Source organism: Falco punctatus (genome assembly GCF_963210335.1).
Source record: "Falco punctatus genome assembly, chromosome: 12".
Classification (NCBI taxonomy): domain Eukaryota; kingdom Metazoa; phylum Chordata; class Aves; order Falconiformes; family Falconidae; genus Falco; species Falco punctatus.
Window position 1 is genome coordinate 15,664,101 of NC_137592.1, and position 24,216 is coordinate 15,688,316.

The following is a 24,216-nucleotide window of genomic DNA, read 5'->3' on the forward strand; positions in this document are numbered from 1 at the left end:
TTGAAGGCTAGTCAACATACCCAGTCCAGATTCCTCTCGCTGTTAGAAGTTACCAATACAGCTGTTGACTGTTGGTTTTTTTCTTTTCTTTCTGTTTTTCACAATCTGCAGGATGAATTGGATCTCACAGACAAGAACAGAGAGGCTATGTTTGCACTCCCTCCAGAGAAGAAATGGCAGATTTACTGCAGCAAAAAAAAGGTACTACTGTTGTCCTGACTGAAGTAGCTCTCCAGTAAATTCTGTGTGCATGTACATACTTAGTGACATACATCTAGATTTGAACTATGTGTTTATCTAATTTTTACTCAAGAACATGATTGAGTGGTGTAAGGATTTTTATCAGCATGAATATGGCACAATATAAGTAATGTATGCATGTGTGATTTCTGAAGAGAATTTTAACAAGTTAAAATCATGCATTGGCCTATTTTGAATATTTTACATGTTCAGTTTTGGATGTGTTTTGGTTTTTTCTTTGAGTTGGAAGAAAAGCTATCATGGAAATATTTAAGGAATCTTTAAAAACTTTCATAGGTTGCTTAGAATAGAAAATGTACTGCTGAAATCTTTCAAGATGTCTTCAAATATCTATATCTTAAAACTTGGTAGTTCAAGGCCTTCTAGAGCTTCTAATAAATGTTCTGTATTGCACAGGGAAATGAAGACCTGCTCCTATCAATTTCTATGTAACACTTCTTCATTCAGGGTCTTCAAACCTCTGATAAACCAGTAAGAGGGGCAGTTAGTCAGAGGCTGATGTACCACACTGGCCAAGTGCATTGGCAAGTTGCGTCAGCTGCTGAGAAACCAAAAGAAAAATTCCTGCAAATGTAGTGTGGTGGAAAGCTGTTGCTGGTCTGTGAAGGAAACAGTCAGAAACAAAGATAGCCCAAATAGCATGTGCTCATTAACAATGTATGTTAGGGAAATGAAGTGTGGTGGGTTTGCTGGTTAGCGTTCCAAAATGCAGAAGTCATGCTATGAAAGCATCAGTTTTTACATGTAAGTCTATATAACAGAAGCTCAAAGAGGAGGTTTAAATGTCAATAGTGAAGATGGCAGATTGAAACCCTGATGATGGTCATTCTGAGGTTGTGTTTGCTGCTTTCTTTGGGGGAGGGGATTAGGTTTCTAACCATGTATTTAAAGAAAACCTCAGTCAGACCAATCGGATGGGTGCTTTGCATGTGTGTTGCTTTTGGTCGAAATGTATCACACAGGGAAGTTAATAGCAACAAATTAAATGCAGTGCCTCAGAGCTAGCAGTAATTCAGGAAGTGCGTAAAAGCAGTCTAGGCTGAGTTGTCTTTGGTGTTTTCTCCATTCTTCTTCCTGCTGGTACACAGAGCTTGCAGTGGAGAGAAGGTGCAGACTGCTTTGATTAATGTCTGCTTTACATTTTTGCTGACTGGCTCAGCTGGTGATTTCAGCTCTGGTGGGAGAGGATCTATTTGTAGCCATCTTAGGGAACCACAGATTCTATCTCCTGAACCAGTCAGCCTTGGCAGGAAGGTTTAGACTTTTAACATATTTAATATGTTGGTTGGGTTCACTATATTACGTTTTGTTTTGGTGGTGTTTTTTTTTTGTTTTTTTGTTTTTTTTTTTTTTTTTTTTTTAAGCGGTAGATTTCATGTAAGAATCTTGAAGACCTCCAGAGTTAAAGAAGATGCATACTGGAAAATCTTTATAATGCATTTATAGTGCAACCTCCATTAGCTGAACTCCAGCTACCCAAAATGATGTGCTAACTGGAACAGAATACTGTTGCCAGATGTCTATTCATTACATTGTAGATACTTTCAATTACTTGAAACTTAACTGTCCCATGTTATTCATTGTTTCACTCACCGGCAGTCAGATGATTAGTGTTGACATATCTCTCTTCTCAGCCTACTACCTCATCCACCTATCATCATTGTTTTACATTGACAGAGAAGCTTGTTGCAGGCTTGCCTTCAGAGGAAAGTTAACTTTCCCTGAAGAATTTGTAACCTAATTTTAGCCACAAATGGCCCAGTTCCTCACTTGGCAGAATGCTGCCAGCCATCCAGGACAAGCCAGCAGAAAGCTCTGTCTTGCTGATGTTGCGTTCTTTGAGTTTCCTGGGAAGTAAGGGCTCTATGCTTTGTAATGTGGCAAGTGAAAACACTGTGAACTAGAAGGTCAAGAAGCGCAGGTTGAGGCAACTGTTCACAATCATTAATCTCAGATACCTTTCCTAGTCTAAAAGTGATGGAAGGTCAGAGCTGCCTAATTTGCTCCAAAGGTGGTGAGATTAGTGGACTGTCTTAAATAAACAAATGGCACTTGCTAAAATGAAGATCAGTCATTATTCTAGGCACACTCCATTTATCTTGGCAGACTTTGACTATGGTATTTTGTACTTGTTCCCAATACAGTAGCAGAAAGTCACTATTGTATCAGAAAACTCATTCCACCTGTTTCTGATGCCAAGCATTTCTGAAAAAATAGGTGAAAGACATATATGTCTGTGCATTTGAAGTTATGTGCCTGTGGCACAACTTGCTAGTCAACATTCCATGGTTTTCAAAGGAGATTCAGTTCTGGATTGAAATTTCATGGTTGTGGGTGGTATCTACAGAGGAGCATTCACACAGTATTACAGCCATGATTGCTTTGGTCACTTTTTGCCATTCTAGGTTCATACCTGAAAGCATTAGTACTAAAAATAAATCACCAATGATTTGATCTAAAGGAATAGCTTCAACTAACAGCTATAGTGAATGTTTTGCTCTTATTTGTGGAGTAGTTACTTGCAAGGAATAAAGGCTGTTCTGTTGGAAAGTGTTAATGTGTTTTCAGTCTCAGCTGTCTTCTACCTTGCCAGTAATCAGTACAAGGTGGACAACGAGAGATGCAGTTGTCTTAATTTGCGTCAGAAGAATCATTAATCATTCACCACCGATGGCACCCTCTACCCAAAACACATATTTTAGATTGCCTCTTTGTGGTATGAATTTCCCATGATACCATATTGAGTTCTAAGTAAAGTCTTAAGAAGACAGAATACAAATGATGACATCCTCCCCCAGTTCAGGTACTTTATTTTGGTTTTGTTTAGGATAATCTTCATGCCTCACGATCAGCTGGAATTTAGACTTGCATACAACATATAAGCCACTTCTGTAATTCCTTCCTGTAAGATTGTCTCTAGATTTCCTACTAGTTGTATGTTCTGCAGGAATTAGATCAAGCACTAGACCATGCTTTCAGATGTATTTACTTGTAAATTTCTGCTGTCAAGGTTTAGAAAACTGCTGTTATTCAGTGCTGTTTTCCAGCAACTGATAGTAAAGTACATAATCTCATTAAATACTGATCAAATAATAATGTGAAAAGCAAAATTTGTCAGCTCAATTATTTCACTTGTAAATGAGCTCATACTGGGATCCCCAGAAGGGTAGAAAATGCAGATATTGCGCTGCTTCAGCACACGTAGCTTTGGATGCAGTCTGCATTTTTAAGAATGAGTCCTCATTGTGCAGGCAATAGCTTACTGCCTTCTGCACAGTCCTACAAGCTCTTAGACTTACTACTATTGGAAAGTAATTCAAGTTGTTTTCTTTTTATAGCCTTTCCTGCCTCCAGAGACTAATTTGTAAACCTTCAGTTCAGCAGATTTTAGTAGGAAGCACACACATTGTGCAGAGTTAAACAAGTTTGGTTATTTACTTTTGTGTTTCTTTGAGGGAAAAATTGGTGGCAAATCTCTTTCCAAGGTACAGTCAAACAGGACTAGCTGTGTCCTATGGCTTCTTTACAAACAAACAAAACCAGCAAAAATGACAATACTAATAACTATGTCGAGCTTTCCTAGATATGTGGGGTTACTCTGTACTCTTCTGATTTCTCTTGTATCCTAGAATAGCTGCATGTTGACTTGATTGTGCTTTATGTACTCAAGTGAGATTATTCAAGCTGAAGTAGTGAAGCAATAATGGGCACACTGCAGCTTTCTGGAAAGAGGCATTTAGAGCATCTGTAAAAGGAGTATGTGCTTATAATCCTTAAGTTGATTATACATTTTCTATTATGGGAAACAGACCTAGAGAAAGGCTTCTCTGCAATAGAAAAACAGGTTTTAAAAATTCTAAGGAAAATTTATCTGAACCTTGCGCTGTAACAGCCAATACGCAAAAATGAGAATTTCCTTGTGATTCCATCCTTTGCAATTACTTTTTTAGTATCTGTCAATTATATTTTTCAACTACCTGATGAATGAAAAAACTAGTAAACTGAATATGAGGATAGGAGCCAGGAAACTCCTTGGTTCTAAAATCTTTGATCTAAATTGTTTTACAATTTCAAAGAACTTGTCATTAATTATGTTTATATATAAATGCATTTCTCTCTACCTGAAAGAGTAGCAAAGTTAGGAAACTTTGTGGCAATGTATTAGCCATGCCATCCTCTCACACCTTTCCCTATACTATATACACATGCCTTGGCTGCATACAACATTCCTTTTCCACTTTCCATTTTCCTTTTCCTTTCCAAACAATATTAAAAATCTGAATATATTTTCTGTTTAGGGACCGTTCCTTGTTTTATCTTGCTGCACCTTTCTGTCTTCTAAGGTATTCTTGTAGGAATGGATTTTGTGGTGAAGTCTCCAGACTTGGGAGAGCTTGCTGCAAGGAACAGTAGTGATGGAGTGGAAGGCACTTCTGTGCATTACACAATCATTAAGGAGTCCAGGTCCTTTGGACTGAGGTGACAGGTCAATGCTGAAACCAGTGAAGCTGTAGTCCAGGTGCAGAGGGCCCCAGATATACTTCTGGAGAAGGTTTACACCTCTCCAACAAAGAAACAACAAAGAAGCAGCAGATACTGATGCATGACCTTTTGCTCGGTTCCCTTTTCCTAACATGAGGGCAGCATCCAGCCCTACGTTAGGCTTTAGAATGCCCTGGGAACCCTAGCCTTAGTCAGACTTTAACTTTTCATAGTTTTATTGCAGTCTTTATACCATTTGCAGCTCAATTTCACAAACTCCCATTTTGGTCCCATGCTGGCTTCATCTAACATCAACAAAGATAATGTCTACATGTGAGATCTGGGGTTTTTTTCTTTGAGAGTTTCTCTTTGAGCTTTGCCCTTGAGGTTTACATTGTCAGAAAAATGTCACCATAAAAAGTATAGCTTGATACTGTGCAGCTCGATATAAAGTAAGATACTTCTCTCCTCCACACCCATGCCCATGCTTGCCTTCAGACTCTTACAGAGTTCTAAGCAAAAATTCCAATCCAAACCCAAGCTGCTATATATATATATCTTACTGCTATAAACCCTGCTTGAAACTCAGCTACAGTTCCAGCTTCCAGAGAGTGCAATTCACCCTATACCTCTAATTCATCTTCCTGTTAAAATGACAAATATAAAAATTAATGTGTATAATATAATTTCATATATATGTGTGTGTGTATATATAAAAGATATATATGAAATCTTCTGGAAGAGTCTAAGCTGCTTTTGTAGCTTTTGATATAATTACCTTAGCCTACCAGGGACGAAGCAGAAGAAGGATGTAAATGCAAAACTTGGAGTCTTCGTTGCCTTTGGGGAAAACTTTCTGAAGTGAATGAAAGTTCCTGCACCTACTGCTTCTTCTTGGGTTGCTCTGTTCTGTGTTTTTTGCACTGTGAAGTGTAGTTTCAGCTTGGTTAAGATTGAAAGACAGTTATTTCTCAGCTAAAGTGAACTAGCAGGGCTTTTCTTCAAAAAACCCTGAGGTCTTTTCTTTGCATTTAACACTTCGTATGGAGGTTCTAAGAGCAGGAGGCTGCATTACCTCTGTTCTATTTAGATAGGAATTCTGCAAGTCTTGCTGCAGGGAAGTGTTCATTTCTTCAGGCTCCTGCTTTAAAGTGAAAGATAGACATGGAGATATTCAGAGGATGGTAGATATTCCCTAAAGAAGAGGGAAAACGGATCTTCATCTGGTCTTATTTAGTGATACAATATACCAGATGAAGATCACACCATTGTGTTGTCTGAGCATGGGTTTTTGGTTTTGTATTGTCTGATCTGAGCTATGAAAGCCCTTTGGGGTTCATCCTTTCTGTACGAAGATTGCCAAGCACGTGGTTGTCTCATAATAAATGAAGTGGGTGGTTTGAAGTTGTATTGTTTTCAATTCTATCTTCATGCAATATTTTTTCCTCTTTGAAATACTTTCAGAGTCTGTTAATGATTTGTATATTAAAGTGTTTTGGTTATAGATTTATAGCTATAAGGAGCATTTAACATGTCCCTTATAAGTTCCCTTCTTTAGAGTTGTTATTCCACATGCTGTATCTGGGAGCAGCAAACATGATTTCCTGCAGTATTTGAGAAACCATTTGTAAGGAGTCCCAGTCTGATGAGTCTTGCCTGTGACTTTAGGAGAGTTTTTCTCCCAGTTTTGCATGAAATTTTTGGAGGGAGTGTGGTTGGGTGCTTCTACTCTTGTTTCTCTTGGGAAGTCTGAAAAATGCACACAGCATGTGTGATAGCCTAGAAGCAAAAGTAGACAGTAGGAGGCTGAAGAAGCTATGTGGGGCTTTGAGTGCTTAGTGCAAATGTATTGCTGGCTAAATAATGAGGATATCTTATGGCCACAGGGCAAAGCCCACCCAAAGCCACATTGAAGCTGGAGGACTAGACTTTATCTGAAGTCTTTGGTGTATCAGAAAATTGTTTCCCTTCCTACCAATGCTTTAGAATTTTGTGGCAGGAGCTCAGCTCTTCAGTGAACATGTTAATTTAGCTTGGTATTCAAACCTTGAAAATGACCTGAACAACCTGATCTAACTTTGAAATTAGCTCTGCTCTGAACAGGTCTCTTCTGTCTGAGGCCCTTTGCACTCTAAGTTCTTTTGTGATTCTCTGAACTGACCATAAATCAAACTAGGAAAGCAGCTGTATGGCCCCAAAAAGAAAGGGGGCAAGAATAAGGCTCTGTGAAACCTACTATCTCCTGTATTATTGCTATGAGACCAACTCCTTGAAATAGGCTGTGGCAGAAGATGCAATTTGGTTCACTCTCAGTGCCTGCAATCCATGGTTGCTTTTGGTCTAAGTGACTGCATGACTTCCTTAGTTCAGGAGCATCCTGGTGTAGTCTGACATGTGGAATTTCTCAAATGAATTCTCTGAAAATAGACTTGCTTTCAGCTAGCCTATGGCTCAGTGGAAGTCTCGTAACACTGGTAAGTCACAGTGGGAGGATGTTGCCCTTTGCAAACCGCAGGACTCCTTCAGCTGGATGTTTGGAAACTGCCAGCAACTGGGGAGTTAACTTGCTTTTTTCCCACCAGCATCTGTTCCTTTTTCTGTTAACAGAATGACTTCATGCTCATATGTTTGGGATGATTTGTTAGCTTGATGCTAACATTGGGTCATTCCAATATCTTTAGTCTAGGTATGTAAGACAGGCATATGGCTTCAAAAATTACTCTGTTATTAATGCAAGTAGGTTTTAGAGCAGTAAATTCAGAAACTGTCCTATGAAAAGCACAGGACATAATGGGAAACAACAAAATGCAGCAAGAGTGTCACTTATGCAGCAAATGCACACATTTCCTGATTAGCAGTATGCTTGGGTCTTTTCAATGTGAAAGAGCTGTTTAATTAATAGCACCTGTTAATGTGTGTTGTAGGCTGAAGAAGTAGCTCCCAAATTTGGGCAACATGGTTAATACTGTGTAAAATAAAGCCTAAGATGATATATATTTCCTTCTACATAATTTAACGCAGAGAATGTGTTCTTACTGGAAGAATAAAAGTTGAGATTCATATAAGACACCATCTTATTTTTTTATAGTTCCATATAATGAATTTAGGCTTTTTTTCTCATCTCACATAAGTATAAATTTGTTGATGTTGACCCCATTATTCTTTGTAAGTCAGCACACCTGAGAAGAAATATTGGGCATTTTGTATGGTTTATCATTAAGTTCCTGTAATCTTGTAATCTTTTTTTTCTTCCTTGATATTTTCCCTTCTATAGCAAATATTCTGAAGTGGTTACTTTGAGAAAAAATATAGTAGCCTTAATGATGTGAGGGATTCCTCTTAAAATTTCTTTTTTCTTATAGTCACTCTTGTGGTGGTTTAAAGGATAAATCTGTTGTCAAGGAAGCAAAAATGTTTGCACAATTCTGCTGGTATACCTTTATCATAGCTTGAAATCACGATACCTAAAAGACCACATTGTAGCAGACATAAGAGGAGATAAGGAGTTTTTCCAAATCATTCATTTTACTTGGTTTATGTTTTCCATGCTGCAATGCTAACAGTTACAGACACATTTATTTATCCTGGTATAAGAGGTTATTTTAGGTCAGGGCCTTGAAATTACGTATTTATTTATGTATAATTGAAAAAGTCTTCTCTTCCCTGCCCCCCCCATGGGAACAGCATGGAATATTTTTAGTTTCTTCCTTCCTCTCCCTCTCTCTCTCCAACAAGAAAGGTTAGCTGTTGCTCAGAAAATGCCTTCCTGGCTTGTTTGTTCAAACTGCTGAAGACATAAATGCCATAAACTTGCCATGGTATTTGCTATAGATATTCTATGTATGTAGAATTTGAGTTGTAGAATTTGAAGTTCCAACTTTTTCAGGTGCGCTACTAGTGCTCTGGTTGAAGTTAGCATTCAACGCTTCTCAAAAATCAGGCCCAAAATAGACCTGAGTTTATACAGTGATAGTTGGGAAAATGTCATCATCATGCCTAATGCTGTGTTTCACATTTGGCTTGCATTCTGTGGGAGTATGGGAGAGCTCAGTGGAAGCAGATTTGACCCTACCATGGAAAAAAAGCGAAAAAGAAGAAGAAAAAACAAAAAAAGAAAACATTTATCCAGCTGTCATCCTACTAAAATGGTGTAATTTGCTGTACTTAAGAAAAAAAAAATGGTAAGCAATCTAATTCCACTGTATGGGAAGTACGTGTAAATGCTGACTGTATGATTTAGTTGCTGCCACTAGATTATATTCTGTCCTTGTCTGTCCTCTTGCAAAAGTTCTGGGTCTCCACAATCCAAATATGATTCAGTCCTGCTGATGGCATGTAATAATAATAATAATAATAATAAACAACTGTGTACAATGCAGTTCTCACTGTTCAGATTTGTCTTAGATGGATAAGCAAGAGCAAAGAATATGTAAATAACTAGCATATTTCCCTGGTATGTGAGAAGCAGATCTGGCAGAAACCAGGGCTCACCACTCTCCTCTGTATTCTGAATTTCACTGAATGGCCTTTCAAAAGCCAGTGAATACTGATCCAGAAAAGTTGCTGAATTGCCTGTCTTTTCAGTGAAAAGTTTAGAAACAGGCACAGTAAATAATTGTTACCAGGATCTAGTGACAGCCTTGAAAAGGAAGAGATTTCCTTCTACTGTTCTGGAGAATTGTTTAATTTTCATTACAGTCAGATGTGACGGTTTCAGCTACACACCTGAACTGAGGTGAAAGTCACATTGTCTTCCATGATATTCAGTCATCTGTGAAAAAGTACCTGGCATCCCAAACATTTTGCAGATGTAACAGGTGAGAGAAATGGAAGCTGGGAGAAAGGAAAGCTTTACTTGAGTTTATGGAAAGGGGAGAAATAGACAAAGCAACTGAAGGGTACACTCAAAATATTGGGTTAACTACTTAAAAGCCATGAGTCTCTCAGTCTCTGTTTATTCCCTTTATTTACCTATCCAACAGCTCCTAGCTTTACTGTTATTTCAGTAGTGACTGGGGTTAAATAAGTGAGACAAAAAATACGTGGCTGTTCTGACCATCCAACTGTCATTACTCTTAACAAAGGGCCCAGAGCAGAAGTGAACTGGACCAAGCAGCAGTGTTACTGGAAAAACAGGTAGTGGACATGTTGTGAACAGTGAAGAGAAACATTTTAGAGTTTGGCATTTACAAATTCTATGTGTGCTCCCAGAAGGACGTGCCCTAGTTATCTGTGCTGGCTCTAGGTAGGTAGTTCCACGTGTCTTTGAGCATAGTTAGTGACATTTCATTGCCATCATCAAGCAACATGCAGGGTGACTGCCATGAATGGTAGGTGACTTCAATTTATTTAGAAAAGATTGTAAGTTGTTGCTTGCTGGAGATAGAGCAGGACAAAAACATAAACTCGAAGTGCAGGCATGTGACAGCCAGGAGGCTCGGTTACACAGGCTGGGCTCCTGTGGCTTTTCACATTGCCTAAAGAATGAGACAGTCCAAGCAACATAAATACTGGTGGGGTAAGGATACAGTTGAAAACAATGTTATTGGAATGGGAACAAGGTAAGCTGGACGTATGAGGAAAAAGTCCCTTTCTGTATTGCCACCATATTGACTATAAGCTGAACAGGGTTAATGCTAGAATGGAAAGTTACACACAGTACTTTCACATAACACAACACAGAGTAAAAAGCAGTAGGGACAATGCAGAGCTTGGATATTAATAAAGCAGTAGAGTATGTCCCACTGCTGCTGCTTAGGATTTTTGGGGATAGCGACAGATTATTGGCTTCACCTGCGACAGGAACTACTGCAGAACCTTGACCCTGACCTTAAGCTTGCTGCAGGTTTGTAGGGACAGAGCTGTGGTTCAGGAATACAATTTGAGTCCACAGCCACACACTTGTAGAGCAGGCTGTGTCCATGAGAAATGTTTTGTCTTCTCCTGAAGACCCCCAGAGTAGAATGATCGTGAACTGACCTGCTGGTGGCATCTTCCATAGTGAACATGTCCCTTCACCTCCACAAGAAGTATACAGAATAGGCTGAGGGAAGGTAGGCTCCTGAGAACTTCTTCACTGGATGTGCAGGGAATTCATGAATTGCCTTATTTGGCAGCTCATTAGTTAGATTACACTTATCAAATGCAAAATATCAGTTGATTTATTTGGGGCTTGTGAAAAGTAGAGCATATAAGAGGTTTTAAACATAAGTATGGACTTCAACTAGTAGGACAGAATGATCTTTAGGCAGCAAGAGGTCAGGAGAAGATACCCAACAAGAGGCCAAGTTCCATGGCAAAGGTAAAATATTCCATGGAGGAGCAATGCATAACACTGGTAGACTTCCATTTGGCAACTAAGCTTTGTCCTGAGGGCTCAAGACGCTGGGTAATTCAATGTGGCCGCAGCTGTACATTTAAGTAGCTCTGTACATATAAGAACAAGTTGTCCTCTTGGTCACTTTACCCATAACTTATTGTCTGGTGATGGTGGGATCCCCATCCTACAGCAGGGCTAAATATGTTTGAAGAGGGACAAGCATGCTTGTATGATCTGTAAATAAGAGGAGGATGATGCAGTCAGTGCTGGCAGCAAGTTTAAATCTGTCTTGAAATGAGATCCTCTTCATCAGTAATCGGTAGTAAGTTTTCTGCTAGACACGTTTATTGTATAACTTAATCTTGGTTTAAACACTACAACTATACAGTTCATGAAAATCTGTGGTGAAGAATTCTGAGGTTTCAGAAAGATTAATTCTTATATTAAACCCAGAACATTGCACCAACAACCTTTCTGCCTGCCAGGTATGACATTAGAGTCTATTTTCAGTGAGAAACTATCGCTGTGCATGCATGCAACAGATCTGGCTTGTTTTCTGGAAGATAAGAAACAAAAGCATGGCCTACATCTCCATTAGAGTAATGCTAATTAGAAGTAATTAATTTTAAGTGGTTTTGAGTACTAGATGAGGTTGAAAAGGACACATCATGTGCATACAATGTACAGCTTCTAGAGTTGCTATATCTATGAGCTCTTGGGAAGCAAAAAAAAAAGTGACGGAATAAGCAGTTCAAAACAAATCATATATTTAACTTGATGGAAAGATTTTTAGCTTGTGGTAGGGCAAACAATCTTTCAAGAATGACTGATGGTCTATTTTAATTTCTAAAGGCTGGTGATTTTCAGCAGCATTGTAGCTTCTCTCAGTATTATAAAAAAAAATCTAAGAAGAAACCCTCATCCTTCATAAATGTATCCCTTTTTGACTTTTATGCTTTTAGTCTTTGCTGCATTTAGTGGCAGTGAATTCCACAGTTTGGCAGTATAAGGTATTTTGTGATATAAATAACAACAGAAATTATTTGATTTCTTCTTTGAAAGTCTGGTTAGTAACCAGCATCAGAGGTCATTATTAGGTTCATCAAATCACCGACAGCAGGACAGAGATCAGGCTAAATGAAGCAAAGAAATAAAACAAAAGAACACCACCACTGGTGGTTTGTTAGGTAAAATATTCCTGTGTCATAATCCAGTGAACTGGAAGCATGTATGGCTATATCTGACCTTTATGAGAGGCAATTAGAACTCTTCAGTTGCATGCTCCAGCTGGTAATTAATTAATATTCCCTTTCAGTAAGTTATACAGTAGACTACTTTTACAGCAGGGGGATTGTTATCTGCACATCAATAGCTTAATTCCAGGGAGAGAAGTAATGTTTGTATTTCTCACTCCGGGTAAATTGTGTTTAAAATGCTTGGATATAGCTCCCTCCCCCAAACCCTGAGAATATTTGTGTAAATGCTAGTCATGGAGTCTGAGAAATGGAGCAGTGACCACATCTGTCTAGTGAACGGCTCAGTCCTATGGTCTGTTTCAAAATTAGCATCTCTTGGGACCTGGTTGGCTTTTTGGAGGCGTAAACTGTCTGAAAAGCTTAGAATTATTTTAGTTCCACTTCTGAATTAGTATTTCATCCCACAGCAGATCAAAGATATTTTGTGTCTTTTAATGAAAGTGCTTTTTATTGCAACTTTGGCTGCTCTGAACTGAGACACAACCAATAGGATGGACAGTGTGTTAATGAACAGGTAAACATTTATTTGAAAGCTGAAATTTTTAAAATGAAGAAAAGTCAGTAAGTCTGTTGTGGAAAAAGGGAGAACTGTGATTTGAATGAGAGTGCAGTACAACTTCAATGTGGATTGATTCTTGGCTGTGCTACAGATTTCCTGTGTAACTGTGAACTAATTGCCTGCATCCCATTTTCCCTGTTTCTGCTGATCTCACGGAAAAAAGACTAAAAAAATCTAATATGTTAATTTCTTTCAGGACCTTTGACAGAGTGCAAGGTGTTAGAAGATTGTACTGTATTTAACTTTAATAGCAGATGTTGTGATAAGTTGAGTCTTTTTTAAAAGTATCTGGAGGAGAGTGGCACTTGCGGGAAATGAAGCACAAGTGATAACCATCTTCCACTCTCCAAGCAACCAAAAACCCCATCTTGTTTATAGTGGCCAGAATATTCACGTGGAGAGCAAGGCTCATGCACCTCACTTTAAAACAGAACGTGGACATGAGTCTGAATGCTGCACAGCTCAGATGAACATTTTAGCAGCTAAGCTGTTATTCTGAAGAGTGTGGGAGGGCTTCATCCAGAAGCAGAGAATCTTTATCCAGCAAAGTTTTCATCTCAATTGATGTAAGTCATGTTAAAAGTTAAAGTTTCAGTGAACTGGCATTACCAAAAAAAAAAAAAAAAAAAAAAAGATCACAGATTCCCCAGTTATTTGTAATCAGGATCCCAATTCCCATTGCCTTTTAACTGGAAATATGAAAAAAATAGCTGTAGGGACTTACTCAGTATGGCAAATAACATATTTAACTTTTTCTCAAAAGGTAATACTTTCTTTAATGACTTGAAATCCATGATTTATTTTCTGAACTGTATGTGATGATGCTGACCCTTCACACCAGGTAAAATAACCTGTCTTTCAGCTCTGTGAGGTGCTAGAACAATGTGTTCAGGCTGTTGAGAGGAGGAACCACACTAACCATAATGTGGCTTTTGCAAGAAAATACGATTCTTTGTGACCCAAGTATAAACTTGAGCATATATTGTCTGGACATGATACAGCGAACAAGCTGGAACAGGAATTTATATTACAGTAGCCTCATTTCATGGTCTTCATCTGTGTTTGCATGCCGTTTTTATTGATATAGAGAGAAACTCAGTGAAACTAAGTCATGGTTCCTTGCCCAAGAAAAATTTTAAGGTTTTAATGAAGTGTTATTTTAATTTCCACGTTAGAAGGCTTCATGAGTCATCAGCCCTGGCAATTTATCACAGGGGCATGTGTGCAGGTACAGGCAATGTCTGTAATATTTGGACATCCAGGGATGCCAAGGACCTTTCGGACCTAGGGAGTTCGGATTTGTCTACATTGCATAAAACCAACCTGATATAAATGATAGTGGAAATAAGAGAGTGTTGGATTCAGTGTCAGATCAGTGTCTGTCCTAATTCTGCTAGTGGTTTCCTGGTTGAGTTTTAGTTGTCATATCACCATTTGTGTCTCCCTATCTCCATCTGCAGGAAAGAAGCTTTGTAAAGTTGCTAATTTTGTGGATGTATTTCTGATTGCTTCGACATGCTCAGATTTTCAGGACATGCTCTAGAGAACTGCTCAACATTGTTTGGGGTCCGTTTGGTGCAGAGTAAAATACCAATGTGTCATCGCTGGAAACTGAAACCCAACGCTCACCACAAAAGAGCTTCAGTGTCGGCAGTTACTGTTCAGCCTTTCCCTGTGCTGTTTCTTTCAAGACTAAAACCATCTTGAAAGAAGCAGCCACCTCAGAAACCATGTCCTTCATTTTCATGATCCACTCAGCCATGAATATTTGGCATTCCCACATGATTTCTGTAACACTAGTGTTTGGCACTTCTTTGTAGAAAGTTTTGTAAGAAAGACAGTGGTTTATAATTCTTGATTATGCCTCTTATGGCAGTCTTTGTATTGCAAATGCGTGTCCCACTGACATGGCATCCACTAAAGGTCTCTGCTCTCTAAAGAACAGCTTACCCAACGGATCAGGTCTCTGAGGATTTACGAAAAGGCTTTCAGGATCAGCTGAGCTGTGCACACAATACTTTTTTTTTTATTTTGTTTCATTCTGATTGGTTCAGATGGTCCAAATATTTGCAGAACTCCATTAAGTCCTATTTGGAATGAAGTCATAAGTTCCACTTTCCACCAAGGCATGGAGCCTGTCCAAGTTAGTGTCAAAGCCTATATAATACCTTGGCTATACTGCAGGCTTGTATAGTATCAAGATCCTGTTTTCACAGCAGTTACATACTTATTACTGCAGTGAAGAATGATATGGCCCCTTATAAAGTCCACAAGCTGACGTCTGTTTTTTAGTATAGTATTTACACTATTCAAGGAGCTAAAAGACGGCTTTGCTTTAATAGATTCCTTCAGTTAATGTTTTCCCTTATACAGATGGGTTATTGTTTCCAGCTTTTGATACCTATGTGGCATTGTATATTAGGGCCTCTTATTTTGATTTAGTTTTTTTTTTTTTTTTTTTTTTTTTTCTTCTTTCCCCCACTTCTCTGTGTCTCGTGGAGCAAGGGAAGGGTTTTGCCATTATCGTCAAGTTGCCTTGGAGTTTTGTCTGAGGGGTTTTTTTAGGGTCAAAACCCTGAAGACATTCAAAACAAAACACACAACCCCCCCAACACCCTGTTGTTGCTCCCTCCACTCCCCCCCAGCACACACCCACACATGCCCTGAATAAATTGCTTTCCATTTTCAGCTTATCTTCCCCTCTCTGAAAGGAAACATAGTACAGCAATTTCTTTCCATAGGCAGAACTCACATAATTTAGGCAACAACATATTTTTTTTCTGGTGGCTCTAATGCTACAGATGTGAACTTGTCCCTCTTTTGAAAATGTTGCCCAGGTGATTGCTATAAATAGCAGTGTGCCACCTAATGATTTCATGGGGCTGAATAAAAATCTACATGTTCATCCCAAGTATAAGTAGCTTTCTGGGGCTTCATAAAAGAAATAGTGTGCCAGGTTTTAAGTACATAATCACATTTATTCCAGTGAAGTGAAGCATACGTGGACAGCCATGAAATTCTGGTCTGAGCAAGGAATGTGGAGGACCACTGAAATTAGGTGGACTTTTCTGCTTAATATGCTTCTGGGCTGAAATAATTTCAGAAAGTGGGGAATGCTTAGTGGAGTATCCGCTAAAACTTTTTTAACCTCAGCAATGTACAGCTTCAGTCTGGGCTTTAGCTCAGGAAAAAAAGCTTACACTTGTTGTGTTCCACTGAAACCAATTTTCTCCCAATTCTAATTAAAAACAAAACCAAAGCATAAGACACACAGACTCAGAGTTCAGACCAATTTGTAGTGGATGGAGAATGGTCAAATGCAGGGTATACCAAGGACCTTATCTTATTTGCCAAGCTAAAGACGTATGTTAGGGGATCAGTCTTCTTATGCTTGGTTCTGATTGTGAAATGTCTAATGGTTTGGGTTCAGGTAGGAAATTATTCACAATGCTGATTTTTTTAGTGTATCTATCCTGATGCTTTTCAGCCTGAATGTCTAAACTAGATATCTAGAAAGGTTAGTTGCAGCATTCCAGCATTTGTACCTTTTTCTTTTCTCTAAATAATTTTCAGGAGAAAAAGTATTGTAGCTTAATTTGGGATGTAAAGGATGGATCTACAGGGAACATACATATTCCTTGTTCTGATAATGTTCTTGTCGCCTGTACTCTGAAACAATTATAGCTGTCACTTGGACTTTTATAATTCTGTGCAGAGAAAAAAATCAGAAGGGCATATGAGCATACTTTGTATTTCACATCGGTGGTTCACCTTGGTTCCTTGCAAATTGACCTTACTTCACTACCTCTGGATTAGCTTCCCATCTGTATTGTTTTCTTTGGGGATGATAAGATTATCTTATAAAAGCAATGCTGTATTTATGTATTGTATTCTTTATTTTTCCATCAACAAGGTCATATATTGACATTTGCACAGGAGGTTAAGGTCTGTCAAGTGAGAAACCATTGTCAAGGTTATCATTGCCACTAGATATTCTACATAGAAAAGGGGCAGCAAAAGACAGTTTACCAATAACATGGTGTGGCAATTCTAACTGACTATTTGTAGGGAGTTGCATATTTCTGTAATGTGCCATTTGACATAGATTTGGGTCCATCAGATTCCTGCTGACTCTGGCCAGGAAAGGGAAGAAAGGAAAAGCAGTAGAACTTCTCACTCAATTTGAGAAAGTCACCTTGTTCTTAATTCACCATTTATTATCACGAGGTGGTGAGTGCATGGCAGCTGTGGATGTAATTGGTATCTCCTGCCACTTTGTCAGCCTCTCATATATTTCATACAGTGGTAGTTACTATATGATCGTTTGTTTAAGTCTTCTGCTCTTTTTAATAGTTCAGCTGGATGCAAGAGCTGAATAAAGAGTTGTGATCTGTCTAGGATGTGCCTGTACTGCAGTCCTTTGCTAGATGGGGACAAATCTGTTTTGTCAGTATCGTGAATGGAGAAACTCATTTAGTAATTCTGATTTGTGCAGAATTGTTGCAATGTGTTGGTATGTGGCCTGGCAGGAACTCGTTAGCTAACAAGGTGTTTTCTGAATGTGGCTCAGCAGAGGGGGCATGTAGAGCTATTTCTCATCTTTAAATCAAACAATTCTGGAATAGCTAAGGTTCTATGATAGACCTAAACATTTAATATTGTTCTGTATATCTTCCAGAGTAACTTTTCTAGTATAAGTAAGCATTCATATGTAGAAAACATTGGTGAGATCCACAGTGTTCATACATCACTGGACATCCTTAGAATGAGTCAAGTGGTAATCTCTTACCATCTGCTAGGAGTCTTAATATGAGTTATTCGTAGCTTATAATGGGAAATTAGAATCCTAGAAACCAATCCTTATTTTGCCAGTGACTGTTACACTTACCTAGAAATGAATAGACCCATTAGAATAAAATCTCATTTTCATTGAGCAGCCCAGGAACAAGAAAGAATTGGTTCCTAAGTAGGGGTAGGTCTTCTTTTGGAAGTTGAGGTTGATTGAACTTAGTCTAGCGATAGATGATTTCAGGTGGATTATTTGGGAAGTAGGAATAGAAGGATTAATACTGCTTCTACTGTAACTGAGGGGGTGCTGTTCTGTTTCCTTGGGTGTTCTGAGGTTGTGCTTAACTTTTTAGAATAGAATATTTCAGTTGGAAGGGACCTATACTGATCATCTAGTCCAACTGCCTGACCACTTCAGGGCTGACCAAAAGCTAAAACTTGTTACTAAGGGCATTGTCCAAATGCCTCTTAAATGCTGACAGGCTTGGGGCATTGACCACCTCTCCAGGAAGCCTGTTGTAGTCTTTGACCATCCTCTCAGTAAAGAAATACTTCCCAATGTCCAATCTAACCTTCTTTTTGGTTTACCACATTGAAATGAGGCAGTCTTTTGGCTTCTTTTCAGGTTCCTTGACTTGATTTTAGTGGTGGTTTTTTTTCTCCATAGCAGATGTTAAACCCCTTCAGTGAATCCCACCATTGCTCTAGCAGTAGAGAGGCAAAAGAATTTGTAAGATTGTCAATATAAAGCTACAAAATGTAAAGCCGTTATCTGTAAATGAGCTATCCTTCTACTTGGAAACACAGTATTTTTTAAGGGAATGAGGGTTGCTGCTTAGATGCCTAGGATAACTGTGTCTCCATCAAACGTTATTATTCTGTGTTTAATAACCTTAGCTGAAGGGGATTCTTTTTAATCTTACACACCATGGTGATAGTGCTAACATTACACTTTCAGAAATGTTTGTAATAAGTGCCACACATTTATGTGCATGTGGGGGGAGATACCACCTTAAAAAGCAGTGCAGTGAAGAATCCCAGGTGGTTCTACAGTGGCATTTCATCCTGTAAAGGCTCCTTGTGTAACCTTGTTTAACTTTCTGTTCCAGGAACAAGAAGATCCTAATAAACTTGCTACCAGCTGGCCAGATTACTACATTGACCGCATCAATTCAATGGCAGCAGTAAGTTACCTTTCCTGCAAAGCAGGGAAGACTTCCTACCATAAAGATGTGTTTCTTTAGGCGGAAGTTCCCAAAGGAGAAGAATGTTAGCCCAAATGCATGACTGATTTAAAATAGAACTTCTGAAAGAAGATGAGTATCTGTTTTAAGAAAGAGCCCTGCTCTAGCAGAAGAATAGATTAGAAAACACCATAAACATTTTCAGGTTTTATTTCTGCAATACTGAGCACTGAAGGCAATCAAATTAGATACTGGAGTGAAAATCCAAAATAATATTTGATGAATCAGAAAAGCAACTATTTGAAAAACACGTAAAGTTTTGCTTTGTTGTATGGTTTCAAATTGATTTCTAATTAACCTACAAAATAACACTGAGGTTATTAGTTTAGCAGAAGAATTAAAGGAAAGGTAGCTGTTTGTGTAAAATAATATCCAATTATATAAGAGCAGATAAATAGAGGAACATAAGGCTGTAACACCTTAGACATCAGTACAGGTCAACAAGATATTTGAGGAAAACTTTTTAATTACCTTTGTTCAATAACTGTGTAATATGCCTCTTCATCTGAAGCATCCAGTAGAGCTGGTCGCCAGCAGAAGCAGAATACCTGCATGTAGTGTCTACTGATCTCCTTTGATATGGCAGATCTTTTATTTTGAAATTTGATCCTTTTACTGTTTTTATAGTAAAATTTTGCCTGCAATTATTCATATGCAATGTATACTCAGCTTTTTTTGGCAGTTGTGCAGAAGTGATGGTAGAATTCTTTTCCTGCATCATAAGTTTTTTTATTTACTTACATTTTATGTTTGATTTCTAAAGCCTTCTCTGCACCTTTTGTATCATGGTTATGAGCTATAAAATAATTTCATCTAAATAATGCCTTAATGAATGCTATATGTGTCAGTACTTACTAATGCATTCTTCACGGTGAAATATGTCTTGCTCAGTAAAAAGAAAAAAATCAAGATTTACAAGTTATTATAACTCACTGTAAGAGGATAAAAGACAAGCTGCTTTCTACTGTGAGTCATGAACTAACAACATGATCACCTTTTTTCATGCCAATTTTCTTAGGGCAGAGTCATGGAGTAGAAAGAATATGGACTTGTTTTGAGAAAAAAGGTTGAGCTTTTGTGACTGGCATGGCACTGTGCTTTGATTTCCTGACTAAACAAATTTGCTCTATGAGGGCCATTAAGGAAAAAAATAAGTATAAAACCTTGCAATGTCACTGAGCCAAATACTTCTGGTAGGATTTGATCCAAGGCCTCTTGAATCTGGAGAAAGTTTTTCCATTGATTTCAGTGACTTTTGGATTAGTTTTTAAATGATTTTGATGTAAACCTGGAGTGAATATGTACACACCACTATTGCAAATCTGGAGCAGTTCCATGGAATGAGACTATATTTTGGCCTATGCTTCTAATTTTAAACATGTTTTAAGAGCACCAATAAACACCAGCCCTGGTAATGTTGTTTGCCTCAGCACTGAATGATTGATAACCTTATTTTTGGCTTCAAGCCTTATGATTTACTCCAATGTTTTAAGTGTTGAGAAGACGCACTGGGGTTAAAACCCTTGCTTCTGATTTACCACTTTGTTGCTTTGTTTTTAGGCAGGTGAAACTTAGTTGACTTGATTTCACAGTGGAAAACTGGAGTAATACAGCTGAGAACCAACTCCAACATACTTTAAAATACATGTTCTATTCATTATTATTTAGACCTCTGAGATTCTTAACTTTCAAATGGTTATTTTAGGTCCCTTATATTTTCAGTCCTAAATTTAGTGGTGGGGGGTTTGTTTTTGTGTTGTTGTTTTTTTAAAAATGCATCCAAGTGTAGTTGGCTCAGAACTAGTGAAAGAAAAACATGTTTCATGTTGCTTCCTGACACTGTCCAGTCTATTTCAGCTTGTGTCTCTAGGGCACTATCAGGTATTATAATATTTTAATTAGAAATACTACAAGAAGTATTAGAGTTGAAATGGTAGCAATAATCACAGAAGCGTTAGTTTAACATGCCTTAAGTCCCGTTTTTTTAATAAAATTTAATCTTTGTGTCTCCTGTGAATTAATGGCATAAGAATCTTTTCACACGCAGCTTTCATGTCCTTTTCTATATGCTCTTAATTATTAATTTCTTTTTTATATACTAGCTTGGCAAAAAAGTTCTTCACACCCTCCAATAAGATGGAATGGCCCCCTTATCCTGCTGATATCATTAAGTATCTTTCTGTGGATTTCAGCAGGCCAAGGCCCCTGTGCTCAGGGATCATTTTCTCAAAAGGCACGCTACAGTATTACCCATCATATCTGCCTCTCATAGATTATGCTTGAGAGCAATGTGGTGATTTCTGACGGGTTTGACATTCCCTACTTGTAACCTGAGACCACTATGTTAGGTAGCACTTTAGGTCACAGATTCCTGGTCCAGTTCAAAAAGCTGTGCATTTTAGGCACAGTTCTGTTCCCACAATTATTTCTGTTGCTCTGACTTTTTTGACTGCAGTAGTTTTTAAACCCAGTTCTCAGAAGTGTGTATGACAATAAAAGTGGATCTCTTTATTAGTCTGTAGTGTGCAATTCCTGTGGAGGGACTGTCCCATCCTTCAGGTAGCCTGACTAAAAGGGGCCAAGCAGATCGTTGATAGACTGTCTTCTAGACCAGCCCTTAAAAGAAAGAGACAGCTGCTAATGATGTCTAATTTAGAAGAAGGAGCCTCCAAATTTGCTCAGTCCTCTGATGTCTACATGCTATAAATAATACAGGTTGCACACCCACAATTAGAGACCATTTCCATTATCAAGGTCATTGTCATCTGCTGATTCATCAACACACAAAACTTCTTTTCTTAAAAATGGAGCAGCTGCCCTTCTAATACCACATGTAAAGAAACCTCCCTGGCTCCTGCCCTCCTCACCCCATGACAGTCTGTTTGGCAGCACAAATAAACAGAACCTTCACTTTACTGGGGAGGAAAACTTCTGACAGCACCATGTTGCTTTTATGAGCTTGTCTGTGTATGCTTTTCCACAGAGAGACTTGCAGGTGAACAGTGGTTGCAGATCCAGCTTTTCTGGAGAGATGGCTCAGTTGAGAGTATGAGACAGAGGTCAAGATTAGTAAATACAACTGTAGCCAGGGCTTTTTCCCTGACGAAGGAAGCACTTGTTCAGGGCAGAGCAGATTGACAGGACATTAAAAATATGTATCTTTCAGCAGATTTTAGCAGGTGGATGATAACCCTCTCCTCCATCTGGGTTAGGTGACATCGATGTTACTTACATGCTTAAAAGTTCAGGTTTTTCAAATACAACTATTCATACTTTATGATTCATAGTATATTCTCTTAGTTCAGCCTTAATGTAGCTAGAGATGTGGTGCACCTTAAATTCCAACTGAATTGTTTTCTTTGAAAAAAGAAAGTTTTAGAGTAGTATTGTCCAGGTGTATTATATTAGGTATGCAATACAAATTTTTTTAATCGAATTTTGTTTTTAATTTTACCTGTATTTGTTTATGAACTGGGAATGATTTCAATAATGCTAACACTTTGTTAGTTATTATTTTAGACAAGACCTAAAAAATAGCTTGGACTATCATGAAAAATCAGAACATCCAGGTTACTTTGTCACTATTTATTTTATTTGCATCTTTCTTCTTTCATTTAATTTGTGTGAGATTGTTAAGTAAAGCTTGGTCTATCAAGCAGTGTATTGCTGAAGCTAGTTCATGCCTTCCCACTCCCCCTTTTCTCACACATACTGTCATTTTGGTCTTGTATTTTCCTTCCCAGCAACTTAGGGGAGCGATTAGCTATCAGGATAAGGTGTGGGAATTAATCAGTGCTTTTAATAAAAGTAAAATATTTCATTTTAAATGGAGCAAAATTTTCAGAAGTAATTTCTTGGACTGCCTGAAGTTTTACATATAAAATTCCTTGAGAATGATAGTTTTCAGAAAATTGTGATTTTTTTTTTTTTTTAATTGGCAAATCAAGTAACTAGATGCTATACTTTACTGAGTGATGCACTTAAACTGGAAAGCTAAATATGCAAAATGTGCTTGTTAAAAACCCCGTATGTATACCACTTTTTAGAGACCAAATAAGGACTATTTTGCTTCCTCTTCCTGCTGTGTTTGGTTAGCTGATAATAACTAGCTGCATGCTCAGCACAGCAGACGTTAGTCCTCAAGTGCAGTTTGTAGTTCAGGAAAGCAATTCTTCAGTCAGCCACATTAAATAAATCCAGCCTCAAATACTGACAGTGCCCTCCCCTCTGTCTCCCAGGGACAGTTAAGTTTTCTGTAACTCTTGCCGAGAAAGCTATTTCATAATGCAAACGCGTGACCAGTCTGTCTTTAGTGAGGGCATGAGGTTGTGAGTTCCTGGCCATGCACAGGAGTGAGAAATGAAAGGGTCTCGGCTGCCTGCAGCTTTAGAAAAGGGGTTTTCTATAATCACCCTCTGTTGTAAAGGCAGGATTATTTGTATTTGTTTCATTTGGAAATGGGCCTTTTTCCCTCTGAACAAAATACTGTTGAGCACCTTCCTACCGTCCATTTGCTTTCCCCCCACAATGGCTCAGAGGAGAAATTAAGTTGTTGGAAGAATGGGAGCCTTTCAAAGGAGCATTTATGGGCCAAAGGAAAGATGACCAGATGGGCTGTCACCCAAGAAAATACAAATCAAGTCCCAAATCGCACCCCAGGACTCTGCCATTGAGATTCCATAATGCCTGTTCAGGATTTCTGTTTATTTTTTGAAGAGGGGGATCATATATGGCTTGGCTTAAGCATTTCAATTTATGTTTCTGGCTGTCGGGGGATGCTGGCAAAAGATAAAACATCATCAGCTCATTTTCCATCAGTAGCGCTCTGTCATTCCATTAGGGCAGGAAATAGCTTGCTCTGTTATTGAGTGAATTTGACTTTAGCGTGGATCAGAGAGAGGACCCCTAGAGTTAAACACATCTCCCTGTGCCAGCTGTTCAGCATAAGACAGCATCGGCTTGTAGCCAAATGACCACCCTCAGGATCTGACATGTGTTGGCACCACATGGTTTGCAAAAGCAAGCAACATGGGAGCACTTCCAAGGGTAGTGAGGTGTTGGTCTGGTGGTGGGAGGGGAGGGTTAAAGGAAGTTCCAGTGAGAGGAAGATTTTCTTTGATGCTTCCTAAACAGTAAAATAAATATTTTGCTGTAATGGACCATAATTGTAGCTACTCACATTCCACCACAGAAAGGTGCGATATCAGATCCCTGATAGATGATACTAGTTCACCTCGGTTATTCATTTGAGAAGGGTTCAGAGCTGCTTTCCAGATACCACTGAGTGATATCCCCAAGAAGTCCTGC

At 38.5% G+C, this 24,216-nt stretch overlaps 1 protein-coding gene across 6 annotated transcripts in view; it reads left to right on the plus strand.

The window, feature by feature from the left end:
• Positions 1-24,216, plus strand: part of DAAM2 (dishevelled associated activator of morphogenesis 2) — a 208,340-nt gene that overhangs the window by 107,940 nt on the left and 76,184 nt on the right. For all 6 annotated transcript variants that reach the window (XM_080407888.1, XM_080407889.1, XM_080407890.1 and 3 more), the window contains 2 exons: positions 112-201; positions 18,775-18,849. In XM_080407888.1, the coding sequence (XP_080264014.1) occupies positions 112-201; positions 18,775-18,849 (165 nt within the window). The remainder of the gene's footprint in view (positions 1-111; positions 202-18,774; positions 18,850-24,216) is intronic.